This window comes from Galleria mellonella, unplaced genomic scaffold (assembly GCF_026898425.1).
Source record: "Galleria mellonella isolate WM207_F2 unplaced genomic scaffold, CSIRO_AGI_GalMel_v1 utg55, whole genome shotgun sequence".
Lineage (NCBI taxonomy): Eukaryota > Metazoa > Arthropoda > Insecta > Lepidoptera > Pyralidae > Galleria > Galleria mellonella.
Genome location: NW_026442115.1, coordinates 997,664 through 1,010,255, shown reverse-complemented (window position 1 = coordinate 1,010,255; position 12,592 = coordinate 997,664). Strand labels below are relative to the sequence as shown.

The window sequence follows — 12,592 nt, the reverse complement described above, 5'->3', positions numbered from 1 at the left end:
ATATTTTCCAATAAAACATCAATTTGATTTTCTTTTCCTTCGTTACATTTAGAAATTACGATTTAATTCATTCATCAACAATTAATATTGTGTTTGAAATATGATTCCTATTAAAAATAATAAAATATATATTAAATTAAATAAATATGCATAATTAATACAATAAATAACGTTACTAAATATTATTAATGTTGTTTATGGTACATAACTAGTCATGACGAATGGACAGATGTCAGAAACGCAATCTCTGAGTGGCCGGACTTTAATAAATGAAATTATAGTAGTCGCATGAATAAAATTAGTATACGAATAATTTGAAAACAATTCGATTAATCCGATTGTATGCTCAGTTGAATCGTAATCGGATAATCAAGTCGCGCATCGCTACTGACAGTAAAGACAAAGACGACAGCTGACAGAAGAGACAAAAAGTGAAAGAAAGAACGACGGAGATTATTTTTTATTTCATTTCGATCTAGAATATTTTCCATCCGTCAAAAAAGGAGAATTAACTATATAATTCTTATTTTATAATCGCTTATACATAGTACATACTGAAATCAAAAATGTTTTTGAAAAACATTTCAAATCTGTTCATACGAAATTCCAATATTTATAAGAATTCACATTTAGTGAGAAAATTTTCTGTAACATCGGTAAAAGGTGATATTGTTAAAATCCAAAGTATTGATGATTTTAAAGAAAAAGTAATCAATAGTAAAGTACCAGTTGTGGTCGATTTTTTTGCTACGTAAGTAAAGGGAGTTTTATTAGTTTTGAAATTTCCATCTACCTAGTTACATTATAAATGTAATAATAAAGATATCGAATAATTAGTAATCACTATAATAGTGTAAAATGGCAATTATAAGCCGTGACATGATACTATCAATGAAACTTAATTTTATGTGGGGGTTTGTTTGAAAGTTCAAAAACAAGTGATTCAGACAATGCTCCTTGGGATAGCAGTTTCAAAATATTATCCATGAAAGTAAACTTGGAGGATGTAAACCCAATATCACTGACTCTATACATAGTAATACTTATTTAGAATAACATATATAAATTTTTAGTCCTAATAATCTATTCATTAGATACTCTTTGCAACAGGTCTATAATTAAACACTTGAAATATAATTGCAGGTGGTGCAATCCTTGCAGACTTTTGACACCTCGCTTGGAGTCTGTTATTTCAGAGAGTAAAGGGAAAGTTGTATTAGCAAAAGTTGATATTGACGAACAGTCAGACTTAGCCCTCGACTATGAAGTGAGCTCAGTACCTGTACTGGTTGCTATAAAAAATGGAAAAGTACAACAAAGATTAGTTGGCTTGCAGGATACTGACAAACTGCGCAAATGGATTGAGCAATTTACATCTGAGGAGTCTAAAGCTGAACTAAAAGCTTAACTTTTTTTGCTCTTAATTTATAAATTATTCATTGTTACCAATATGTAGTTGAAATAAAAATAAAAATGCAATAAGTTTTATTCTTGTAAACATTGTATTAAATCCCTAGCTCTCTTATATATTACATCATCAGGTTTGTTCACTTCTGTTACTTCATCTGTATTAGCAATATTGTCATCATTTTTTTCCTGTGACTCTGTCCATTCTTCCATTTGCTTAATTACTTTATTTGCATCATCAAGTAGCACATTACGTATATTACCCTTACTGGACTGCAAATACTCTAATAATAAAGGCCATGATTCATCTGGCACAAGGGTTCTTGAGAATTTGTTCTTGTTCAACCAAATTTGTTTTGCTTTCATAAATTTCCAGTTAGATTGATCATGTTTCCATTGAGATAAATAATTGAGACACTGCTCTTTAAGTTGTTCTTTATTTGCAGCTTCAGCAGCCGCTATGCGCTCTAGATATTTTTCTCTTTTCATTTGACGTATAGATTTCTTTTTTTGACCTTTGTTAGCATCCGTGCTTTCTGTTATCATGTGCTGCTTTTTCTTTTTCTTCTTGGGCTGTTGTTCATCATCTGAATCATTATCATAAAATCTTTTTTGAGGGGTTGCCAAAACTTCTTGTGAGATCATATCAGATTCCTGTTTATCTAGCTCTTCAGACGAAACATTTGTTGTTTGAAGTTTGTTGGCTTTTTTGATCTTATTTTTTTTATTATTACGGTTATTTCGTCTTTTTTTGTTTGCTGCTCCCATTTTTATTAGTTAAAAGCTTAGATATGCTTAGCAAAGTTATGATATAGCAAATTTTTATAAAAATTATTGTGACTATTAGATTAGATATTTATTTAGAGAGAGACTACGGCATAAGCAGATTTAAGAAAAACTAGTTTTTATTGATCATGGACATAGAGGTTAAGAAGTTAGGTTAGGTTATTTTTTTAAATTATAGTTTTAAAATTTTACTGATTTAGAAGACAGTCTTTTATACTCATTTATTTTACATTAGAGAATTTTAACAGTCTAAGTTAGTGCAATTGACTAAAAATATGCATAAATTAATTTTTTTTATATAATTATGGCACTTATTTATTTATTATTTTTCATCAATAAATTATTATTTATTTAAACTTTAATGCACAGTTAAATTCTATGAACATTTGGCCGACTTAACACCGGACGGTGTTCTTTACCAGTTGACCATTGGGCAAACCGAGAAATACGTAGGCGGTGCATTTTTAAATAGAGAAAAAAGAATAAAGCAATATTTGATAAATTCATACAATATAAATATTATCTCTGTAGTCCATAGGAAAATACTTTTTTTTTAATGGCAATCGGTCGATCTTATTATTATTGGTTATTGTAGTAAACCATTTTTTCATTTTGTTATGTTTTCTGTTTATGTCTAAAATATGGTTGATTTTTTTAATACATCAAATAAAAAAATATACATATTCGTTGAATTTTGTACTACGCTTGTTAATCCTGCTGATTTGCATATTAGTGACTGGTCACCCTAGTCCCAACTAATCGCAATTTTTGGCACGTCACAGCCGCGTCATCATGTCTCCGTGTCTGCTTTTATCATCGCGGAATTAAATTGAACTACATTATCATACCTTATCGTCATCTTTGTATGTGGACTATAAAATTCAGACCGTTCTGAAATAACATTAAAGATGGAACTATTAAAGTCAGTGTCTTCGAATACACAGATATTGTTCCCTGTGGCTGCTGTTGCTGTTGTTTTAGTATGCGCAGCTCTCGTATTTGTGTTCGGATTTCATACAGCGGAACAACCGCAATTTGATAAGTTACCTTTAGTGGTCGACGATAGGAAGTCATCTAACAAGAAAAGAAAAATCAAGGACAAGGTTAGTGAAAACAATATGTTATTCCTGCCCGCCACTGTGGCCAGTGCGCTCATTTTATTTTTAACCTGTAAGCATATGCTCGTAGTTTACCGGGGCTTACTAAACTAAGATTAAGGACCCTCGTACAAAACAAATTTAATTGGTTCTCTTACATAAATTTGATATATTAATCCACATGTCAAATTATTGTAATTAGTTTTTATATAGTGCTGACGCGTCTAATTCAACTCCGTAATATATTTCCATTTACTATAATGTTATTCTCAAGATTTTGTGTAATTTAAATATTTTTTATAATTATTATTATATTTTATATATTACAGAAGTCTTCACCTAACCGTACTGCAAGCGATGATGTGAAGACAAAGTCTGATAGTGCTAAAAAATCTCCTGCCAAGGAGAAGAAGGAGGAGAAATCAAAAGAAGCAGATAAACCTAAGCCTAAAGCAGCTGAGACAAAAACTGTGAAGAAGGAAATTAAAGAAGAAGCTAAAAAAGGTAAAAAGAATAAGAATGTTGCTGAACTTGAGAAGCCAGCTGACTTTGATGAGGGTGTGTGGGAGGAAGTGCCAAAAAAAAGTGACAAAAAAAAGTTGAGGGGTCCAGAAGAAAAAGAGAAAGATAAAAAGAAGGACAGTCCTTCAAAAAAAAATAAAAAGACCAAGGATGCTGATATTGAAGCTGCTCGAAGTGTTGTAGAGGAAGCTCCAGAGGAGACCATAAAGGTTATCAGTGCTGAAGGCCCACAAGTCGATGAAGAATCAGCTCGTGCATTGCAAGCGCAAGTAGAGGAGCTACAACGAGTTCTTAAAGAGGTATTTTTCTAAATGTTACTTTTTAAACATCTATTGGCTATTTAATTTAAATTCTTAATAGATTAATTGAATTTCATTCTCAAGAATTTATTGAATTCCACACATTTTGGATTTTTAAAAATATTATTTTATATTGAAAAATTTTACTTTCTGACAGGACTTGAATCTATATTTCTCGATTAGTTTTATAATGAGATAAATGGTGTCTATACTGGGCTTAATGATCACCTATGGCAACTCTGTTTACCATCAGTTGTGCTGTATGCTTTTTTGCCACCATAATAGTATAAAAATTTTGTAAAAGGGTTGAGCTCACCCTAGGATGCGAGTGGAGCTTTCAGCTATGTTTTTTTTTTATACCACTGAGGTGGCAAATAAGCATATGTACTAAAAACATGGTTAAGAGTACTACAAAATAATCACAAATATGTCAATGATCTTGTCAAATTAAAAATATCAAGTTTAAAGATATTTAACATGTTCACACCGGGATGACTTTAATGTTTTTTTGCTGCAAGGCGGCGCTCTAATGGATGCTACGCTTCATCATTGAATACGTACCACTGGTGGTATGCGCCGCCAGATAAGACAATCTAGTGCGTACCGCCGGTGGGCCGCGCCGGCGTGAACGTATTAAAAAAAATAAAATTATCAACTGGTGGAAGTTGGTACTCTGATCACTGAGAGATATTTTTTTTTTTAATTAATAATTGATTACCATTCTAAGTTGTATATAAAAAAATAAAATAAATACAAAAATATAGATTAATACATAAGATTTGTATATCTAAATTGTGTAATAGGCAATGGATGAAATGATAAGGATGACAAAAGATAACATTTTATAATATAAACAGATTTGGTTATTATGCAACTTTTCAAGATGACTGGTCATACTTACCAGTTACACACTAATTTTCACAGATGAAATGTGAAGCTAGATATTGTTTACAATTTTCTTTAATTGCATTTGTTTTGTATGAAAAGGACTAATTTTATACTTTAATATCAATATACTATATATTGATATTCATTATTTTAATTTATATTAATATTATTTTATTTTTATATATAAATAAAAAATTGCAGGCTGAGCGTCGAGAACAAGCAGCATTGGGTGGTGCCGAAGAAGTTGGTGTGGAAGAGCTGACTGATGTGAAGGATCTCAGAAGTAACAAGAAAAAAGAAAATAAAGAGAAACAAAACAAGAAGAAGGCCAATGAGGTAATAAACAATAGTGTGGAGTATAGGCCACTTATATTGGTTATGGATTTTATATTATTGTTTACAAAATTCAAAATTGGCATATTCTTCTATTTTTCCTTTTGAAATATAAAACTAAGAAAGCTTACTAAAAAAAGGTGAGCCCTTCACAGCTCTAGTATTTTAAACTTCCTTGTTTTATATTTATTTTTCAATTTCCATTTCTGGTTCACACCAATATCATTAGTAAAAATTAGATTTTATGGAACTAAATTGATGAAGTTAAATGATCAGCTTTAATTTCTAGACATACACTCTGCAATAGTATTGGAATTGTAATAAACACACATCAGAATAATGTTCTCCTGAACAGATAATTAAATTGAATATGTGTAGTAACAGTAAACATAATGGGATGATACTTAATTTTAATATTTGTCTTTTCAGTCTGCTGCTGCAACAAAGAGTAATCCCAAAGCTGACATAGTGGACAACTCTGAATCATCAGATAAACAAGAAGATAAACAGAACACACCAGTTTTTGATGAGCTTGGAGGTAAACATTAAGATAATATAATAATATAAATATTAAAAATAGTTATTATTTAACAATAACATAATATATACTAAAAACTAGTGTCCAAAAACTAGTGTATTTTTTTTTTTATAATAATATAAATTAAATTAATAATTTTTTTTTATAGATTCTTGGACAGATGCCAAAGCATCCAAAAAGAATAAGAAAAAGGCTCGCAAAGATCAGTGAGAGGTGAGTTGTTCACACAGGGTCCATGTAGGTGCTCTACCCTGTTACTAGCTCAATGCTATTCACACCACTGAAAACGACTACTACTTTGATCCATAGGATACTTTATAATAATAAATTATACATACAATAATTTTGTTCAAATTTTGCAAAGCATAATTAATCAATTATTGTAATATTTAAATTACTAGTTGTTTTATTATTATTGTATTTAAATATTTTATTTCAGGGTCATAGATTTACAGGGTGTGAAAGTCTATATAAGTATATTAGTTTTAATAACTTTGTTCATACACATTCAGGTTATTTACGTCCATGTTTTTAGTTGCATATTTTATTTTATATCTAGCTCATGTTGACTTGTTTTCCTAATAATTTAATGATTGTTTACTATAAAGCATAATATGTTTTGTTTTGTGTATGTTATGAGTCATAATTTGTAATGTGTTCCGAATTTCACGTGACCTTTGGGAATCTGCAATATTTTGTTATTAATTAAAGACTGTCGAACGTTCGTAATGTTTGTCGAGTTACATAATATTATTGATAAGTTGTGTAACAGTAGGTAGCTAACCCGTAGTAGGCATAATATGTAAGGATTAGGAATGTAAATCCATAATTAACATTCAAGATCTTCTGGTGCTTGTAGTATAAGTATCTTGTTTCCTTTCATTCCATGTATGTGCATTTTTTCCTCATCCACCTGTGAAATACCATTGGTAACTAAATAATATGTATTTCATTCCCTTATATTGTTTATTATACCCTATAATTTTTAATACTCTCTGTTATGATTTATTATGATGAAAATTATGAGTGAGACCTGAATTTGGACCAAAATAAATTATGCAGTTTGCTATAAAAGCTATATCACTTGCAATTAGTGAACATGTAGTTTCATTCTATTATATGAAGCAGTCGCCATTTTTAAAGCATATTTAGATTATAATATAGACATTTTCCGTCCGAACTGTAATTGAATTCAATGTTCTGTGTGCATTCCCTGTAACTAATTTACCTGTTTTTGTTAAAATTAATACATAACATCTTATGTTCCAGAAGTGATAGTAATATTGTAGCATCATATTTTCGTCATCGCAAAAAAGATGTAAACATTACTGTATTATTGCAGATTCCTATTTTGTATACCTTAGATATAAGAATAATTAAAGTTTAGGGTAGTGCCGACATTACTATATAAAGAATATTTTAAAATTCTAAATGTCTCTGAAGATAATTTATTATCGTATAATAATAGGATATGAGTGAGAGCGTTTTTGCTATCTAGAGGAAATTATTAGCTTCGATACAGATACGAATACGAATGATATTTATTTATCGGCTGTGCAATGTTTTTACATACATATATCATTAATAATATCTTAACTATTTATATATTGACGAAATTAATTATATATGATACATCCTTTGTTACCTATTTTATTTAAATTTACCTATGATAAAGACAATTTTTTTTAAATATATAGTACCAATAATCGCTTTAATTATGCAACTCACGTGTACATTCTTGACATAATCTTGTGATATTTAGTGCGATATAATGTCGTTTTCGTAATTGAAGAACGATTGAATCGATTCATAATGCTGACTAGAAATATTCCATTATAAAGTTAGTACAGTTTCTTCGTCATTATCGCTGTTATTAAGTGCGAGGTGAGGTAATTTAAAATACTTTCAGTTTCCATTACTTGTGTTCTCTTATCTATAATATGTCAGTACTTAGGGCCTAAAATTTTATAAGAATTTATCATCGTGTGGATTCTCATAGATGAATTAAATTCGTATATTGATTAATAGGTACATTAGATGTAATGTATATTTTGGCTTCATATTCATTAGAGTAGTGTGGGATGGCGGCTACGCCAGTTGCGAGGCGGCGAGCCGGGCTTACGATGCCAACTTATAGACATGTATCTTGAGAATGTTATTTGTTTTTATAGGCTCTAAAATATAATGAATGTGTAATATAAATATTTTTTTAAAATCAATAAAGAGTGATATTGATAAATTGTTGTGATTTTAATTATTTCAACCTTAATTATATATACTATATATAGAATTATTATAGATTAGCTATATATTATTTTTTGTACTTGACATGTTTAGTATACAATATTGGCACTTATCTTTGTATCAAAATAACAGTGCATAATAAAACAATGAGCTAGAATAGAGGTTAAATGTTTATTTATATGTTTTTGTATATTTAACTGACTAACTTCAATAAAAAAAAAAAAACATGTCAAGTTTGATTATTTTATTTAGATTAATAACATATATGTATGGTGTACTTCAAATAATGGTAAAATCCGGATGGATAAAGATGATGGTAGATATGGTTACAGATTCGAATTGAGTAATAAAACAAATCTGTTATGACAGTTGTTTAATAATTAAATACAAAATGTTATTACAAAAACATGAGATTCCAAGTTTGTATACTGGAAAAATATCTTAAGTATAGCTATAACCTAGATATTATTAAGAGATCGTAACTTTCATATTATAAAATACGTAATAGGTATTATTTGGTTATACAAGGCACACAATACTTATATTTTAATAAGTGCATTTATTATAATTAGATAGTATCTTTTCGTTTAATTAATCAGTCCATTCTCAATCTTTAAAGGGACTAGTGAGACTATCGTAAACACGAACGGTTTATTGCCAAAAAGTATAAGAAATGTAAATCATATAGAAAAATGCATACTCTTGAGAAGGGAATGTGTATGCAGATACAAGTCTGCGTAATAATAGCAATGAATTTATCTTCTTAAAATTATGTACAAAACGTAGATGTTTATATATTCTCTATAATAGGAATTATCATAGATAAATTATTTAAATTATCTATGATAATATTTCTATTATGCGTTTTTCTCACATTTATTTTCGGTACTTAATGCGATATGTTGACATTCATGTTGAAATAACCGCAGTAATAAAAATCCGGTATGTAGGTAATTAGGTATAATTTACCTGTAACAGCCTCGCGTTAATTCCCAAAATTAAAATGAAACATATTTGTAGATAACAAGTCGATGCGAAACGTATATATTTCATAATTTACGGCCGCTATATTTATATTTGTCTTATATTCGTCTTGTAACCTTTTACCATACAGCACTTCATCTCATTTATTAAAATCTTTCAAGCTATTCCGTTGAGTCAAAAATTCATATACATACGTGAAATTTTGTAATAGAACCACACACTTAAATCCAGGGCTGGTCTTAGATCTAGTTTTTGAACTGTGTCTCTTGACGACGAAGTAAATGCTATTTAATAAAAATTGCACCATTTGCTGGTGTTCTGGTCCGGAGTAATGTTGATGGCGCCCGTTGGTTCTTATTTAACGATGAAACAGAAAATATCACCACCTTGTATTGAGGTGTCACTGAGCAGTGTTAATCGCGCCTTGCGGCTTTCGTTACTGACAACAAAAAAGGCATATTTTAAAATTAACTATAATAAGAAAGTCATCGGTGATCCACGCTGTTCACTTTGATGCGACCCCTGATTAATCCTAGAGTCATTCTTATTTCTCGGCGCCTAGATTGTACGAGACTATCAGACGAAATGACGTACTTAAATATATTTTAATTTCATAAATATATTTATTTCTGTATTTGTGGGTATCAATTCCGTAATTATTTCCATTTCCAAGCATGTGTTGTATATTATTACGGACAAGAATACGATGAGGGCTATTTATCGGCGATCTTTTACAGTTCAGAATCGCTCTTGGCACCCGATTTCACGTTAGGCTTTCGTGTCACAGGTGCAGCGCTTTTACTGCGCGGTTTTCTTCGCACGCGCCGTTTCAGGCGACGTAATTTGCCGCCGGATTGTGCAGGCGCTGCCTGAGATCTTGACTTTGTTTCTACCTCAATTTTTAGGCGAGCGAACATATCGTAGTTTGTGATGGCGCACATTTTACCTGTAACAAAAAAATTATGTACTTTATGAAACTCAACTAATCTAACCTAAAACTAACCTAATCTTATCTACAAACATAATAAAAATACAACTACACTAGATGCTGTCTGTAAATGGGCATTATTTAAGAAAAATTGATATGCCGGATCCTATCGGAGCAATAAAAGCGAAAACTATATTTTTTTAAAGTGTTGTCTCTGTATGTTCGTTCCGGCATCACGCAACAATTGCTATAATAAAATTAGATGCAGTTTACGCAGTTGTGTTTTTGAAGGTCTAATTTAAAATATAGTATATATTTTATTTTGATACGTCATCTCGAAGTATTTTTTTTTTTCATGCAACTTAGAATGGCAAATAGTATATACTTATTATAATATCTATTTCATTGCTTTTACTACTTCTGAAGTTCACTCGTCCGATGTAGCAAGTGAAAAGCTAGTTACTAATAATAATAATCGTATAAGCCGTATGGTCCTGACATAGAAACGGCCATCTCCGTATCGTATGAGGCGTGTAAGAGAACTTAACGGTTGAGGGAGGTGCAGCAGCGTTCCACGTTTAATATCACCAAAACCTAACTGCGGTTGCCAACTCGCCTGCCAAGTGTGGCAACTACTGGCATAAATCCACAATAATGACTTGTATAAGGAGTACTGAGCATGACAGTGACATTGAGACGACGATGTTTTCAAGATTGAATGATCCTCTAACGGGTACTATTAGGTACACCTTTTGCTATGCCCATTTACATTTTTAAAAATTATATGATCAATATATGAAATTTTTAAATAGTATACTCTGTTATACCCATGGTACTGCTCATGTGTACCCCCATACCACTTACCATCAGGTGGGCCGTCAGCTTGTTTGCCATTCTAAGTTGTATAAAAAAAAAAAAATAAAATATGACTACATAAATAAACTTATTAAGTTTTAATATTAACCATTGCAAAATTCTTCTCCACATTCCAGACAAGTTAGGATTCTAGTTTCTGTAACGCCGGAGCGATTCTTTGTTTTTCTAATCATAGTGTTTTTGGTCATTTCTCTTTTGTCTCTTGCTTTGGTTTTTAATTCAGCTTTACCAAGTTCTATTAATCTAGAAAGGTACTTATATTATTATATATTACACTATTTAAATGTTATGTTTTTAATATAATAAATGAAATATAATATAAATTGACCTGACCGGTATCAATTTAGGAAAAGAATCAAATCTGGGACCTTATTTATGCAAAGCAACGTGCTGACATCTGCGTAGACTAAAGGTTAAAGGTCACATATGGTTAGTGTCACATAATTTTATGTGGGGATCGAATTTTGGTGCAGTACACGATATATACCGTATATACATACATCGCCGTGTAGTCCCGGCATAGAATGAGCCATCCCTCACTATCCCATGGGTGTCGTAAGAGGCGACTAAGGGAACTTAATAGTCGACGGATAGATATCTGCGTCTCTTAGAAAACATCATCAAAGCCTAACTGCGGTTGTTAAACCGCCCGCAAAGCGTGGCAACTACTGGTAAAACCACCCTTAAGAAGGAGGCCTATGTTCAGCAGTAGACATTTAACGATTGTTAGTCGTTAAATGTCCATATAATAATAATAATAACACGATACATATTTTACCTATAAATTTTGACCACAGCAGTAAACAAAATTATTGTAATTTTTATTGTTCCTTTTAGTAATGTGGTATTGAAATACTATTTTTAATTATTGTATGCCAGCGTAGTGAGAGCGACTACCCTGCGAGACGGTTAAAGTGTTGCAGATTCGATGGCATCGTATCGTACTTTCTGACGTAATATGAGGGAAAGCTCTGGACGATAGAAGAGTTATAATGGTGATGATCATGCTATCATCTTTGAATGATATGAAAAACTGATATGCTCCACATAGCTGTGGTAAAAGAATATTGACACTACTTACCTATTAAAATATTCTTCGTCCGATTTCAATTTAGGTCTAATTGAGGTGAGCATTTTCCATTCTATAGGTACAGCACAGAGTTCATCAAATTTGAGCCCTCTCATTTCCACAGGTATAGGGTCCATAAATGTAAACTGCTTTTCTTCATACCCGCGCGTACCAAACCTTTCATAAGCGCGTATCTCCTTTTTAGGTGTTTTTGTTTTGTGATCTTCGGATTTGTCTTTTATTTTTATATCATCAGCTTTGACCTAATTTAAAAAAAAAAAAACAAGTATTAATTATAAGGTAAATAAATAGCGGCGAATGACGCAAATAATAATAAAAGAAGTCGATAGATAAAACTTACCTTTTCTGGTCTAGTTTTGAAATCTGGAACTTTATCTAAAACAGCTCTATATTCTTCGGCTGTATTAATAACGGTTTTTGATAAATCAAGCATTGGCGCTTCATCTTTCTTTTTGTCAAAAATATCATCTAATTTGGACATATTCTCAATATCAAATCAAACAATGGCGACAAGACGGCGCGGCGTCGACTTTATAAACTAAACTTAAAATTTTATCGACCTAACTTCGTTCTGACCTATTTCCTAGAAACTGTTGAATC

General features: G+C 31.0%; 5 protein-coding genes across 5 annotated transcripts in view; 3 read left to right on the top strand and 2 right to left on the bottom strand.

Moving 5' to 3' along the window:
- Window positions 1-403: 403 nt before the first annotated feature.
- Window positions 404-1,488, top strand: LOC113521195 (thioredoxin, mitochondrial). The gene is made up of 2 exons (XM_026906656.3): window positions 404-751; window positions 1,144-1,488. The coding sequence occupies exons 1-2, from the start codon at window positions 567-569 to the stop codon at window positions 1,406-1,408; spliced, it is 450 nt and encodes a 149-aa protein (XP_026762457.1). The 5' UTR covers window positions 404-566; the 3' UTR covers window positions 1,409-1,488.
- Window positions 1,484-2,376, bottom strand: LOC113521194 (uncharacterized protein C7orf50 homolog). The gene has a single exon (XM_026906655.3). The coding sequence runs from the start codon at window positions 2,173-2,175 to the stop codon at window positions 1,486-1,488; it is 690 nt and encodes a 229-aa protein (XP_026762456.2). The 5' UTR covers window positions 2,176-2,376; the 3' UTR covers window positions 1,484-1,485.
- A 578-nt stretch (window positions 2,377-2,954) lies between these two features.
- On the top strand, window positions 2,955-8,109 carry LOC113521225 (microtubule-associated protein 1B). The gene is made up of 5 exons (XM_026906694.3): window positions 2,955-3,296; window positions 3,620-4,111; window positions 5,201-5,335; window positions 5,762-5,870; window positions 6,019-8,109. Exons 1-5 carry the CDS (start codon window positions 3,102-3,104, stop codon window positions 6,078-6,080), a joined length of 993 nt encoding a protein of 330 aa, XP_026762495.2. The 5' UTR covers window positions 2,955-3,101; the 3' UTR covers window positions 6,081-8,109.
- Window positions 8,110-8,275: 166 nt separating this feature from the next.
- The window catches only part of LOC113521293 (WW domain-binding protein 11), a 328,701-nt gene continuing 324,384 nt past the window's right edge, over window positions 8,276-12,592 (top strand). The window contains exon 1 of the mRNA XM_026906785.3: window positions 8,276-8,285. The gene's annotated coding sequence lies outside the window, so the exon portion shown is untranslated. The remainder of the gene's footprint in view (window positions 8,286-12,592) is intronic.
- LOC113521514 (uncharacterized) lies at window positions 8,572-12,484 on the bottom strand. Its single transcript, XM_026907053.3, has 4 exons — window positions 12,333-12,484; window positions 11,984-12,234; window positions 10,991-11,145; window positions 8,572-10,044 (listed from the first exon to the last, which is right to left on the bottom strand). Exons 1-4 carry the CDS (start codon window positions 12,471-12,473, stop codon window positions 9,830-9,832), a joined length of 762 nt encoding a protein of 253 aa, XP_026762854.2. The 5' UTR covers window positions 12,474-12,484; the 3' UTR covers window positions 8,572-9,829.

What these genes read in the sequence shown, in the direction of transcription:
- LOC113521514 (XM_026907053.3), bottom strand. Translation starts at nt 12,473, where the DNA reads ATGTCCAAATTAGATGATATTTTTGACAAAAAGAAAGATGAAGCGCCA. An exon ending in TCAAAACTAGACCAGAAAAG is followed by an intron (nt 12,235 to 12,332) that starts GTAAGTTTTATC and finishes TTTTTAAATTAG; the next exon opens with GTCAAAGCTGATGATATAAA. An exon ending in GACGAAGAATATTTTAATAG is followed by an intron (nt 11,146 to 11,983) that starts GTAAGTAGTGTC and finishes GTACCTTTCTAG; the next exon opens with ATTAATAGAACTTGGTAAAG.
- LOC113521225 (XM_026906694.3), top strand. Translation starts at nt 3,102, where the DNA reads ATGGAACTATTAAAGTCAGTGTCTTCGAATACACAGATATTGTTCCCT. An exon ending in AAAGAAAAATCAAGGACAAG is followed by an intron (nt 3,297 to 3,619) that starts GTTAGTGAAAAC and finishes TATATATTACAG; the next exon opens with AAGTCTTCACCTAACCGTAC. An exon ending in TACAACGAGTTCTTAAAGAG is followed by an intron (nt 4,112 to 5,200) that starts GTATTTTTCTAA and finishes AAAAAATTGCAG; the next exon opens with GCTGAGCGTCGAGAACAAGC.
- LOC113521194 (XM_026906655.3), bottom strand. Translation starts at nt 2,175, where the DNA reads ATGGGAGCAGCAAACAAAAAAAGACGAAATAACCGTAATAATAAAAAA.
- LOC113521195 (XM_026906656.3), top strand. Translation starts at nt 567, where the DNA reads ATGTTTTTGAAAAACATTTCAAATCTGTTCATACGAAATTCCAATATT. An exon ending in GTGGTCGATTTTTTTGCTAC is followed by an intron (nt 752 to 1,143) that starts GTAAGTAAAGGG and finishes ATATAATTGCAG; the next exon opens with GTGGTGCAATCCTTGCAGAC.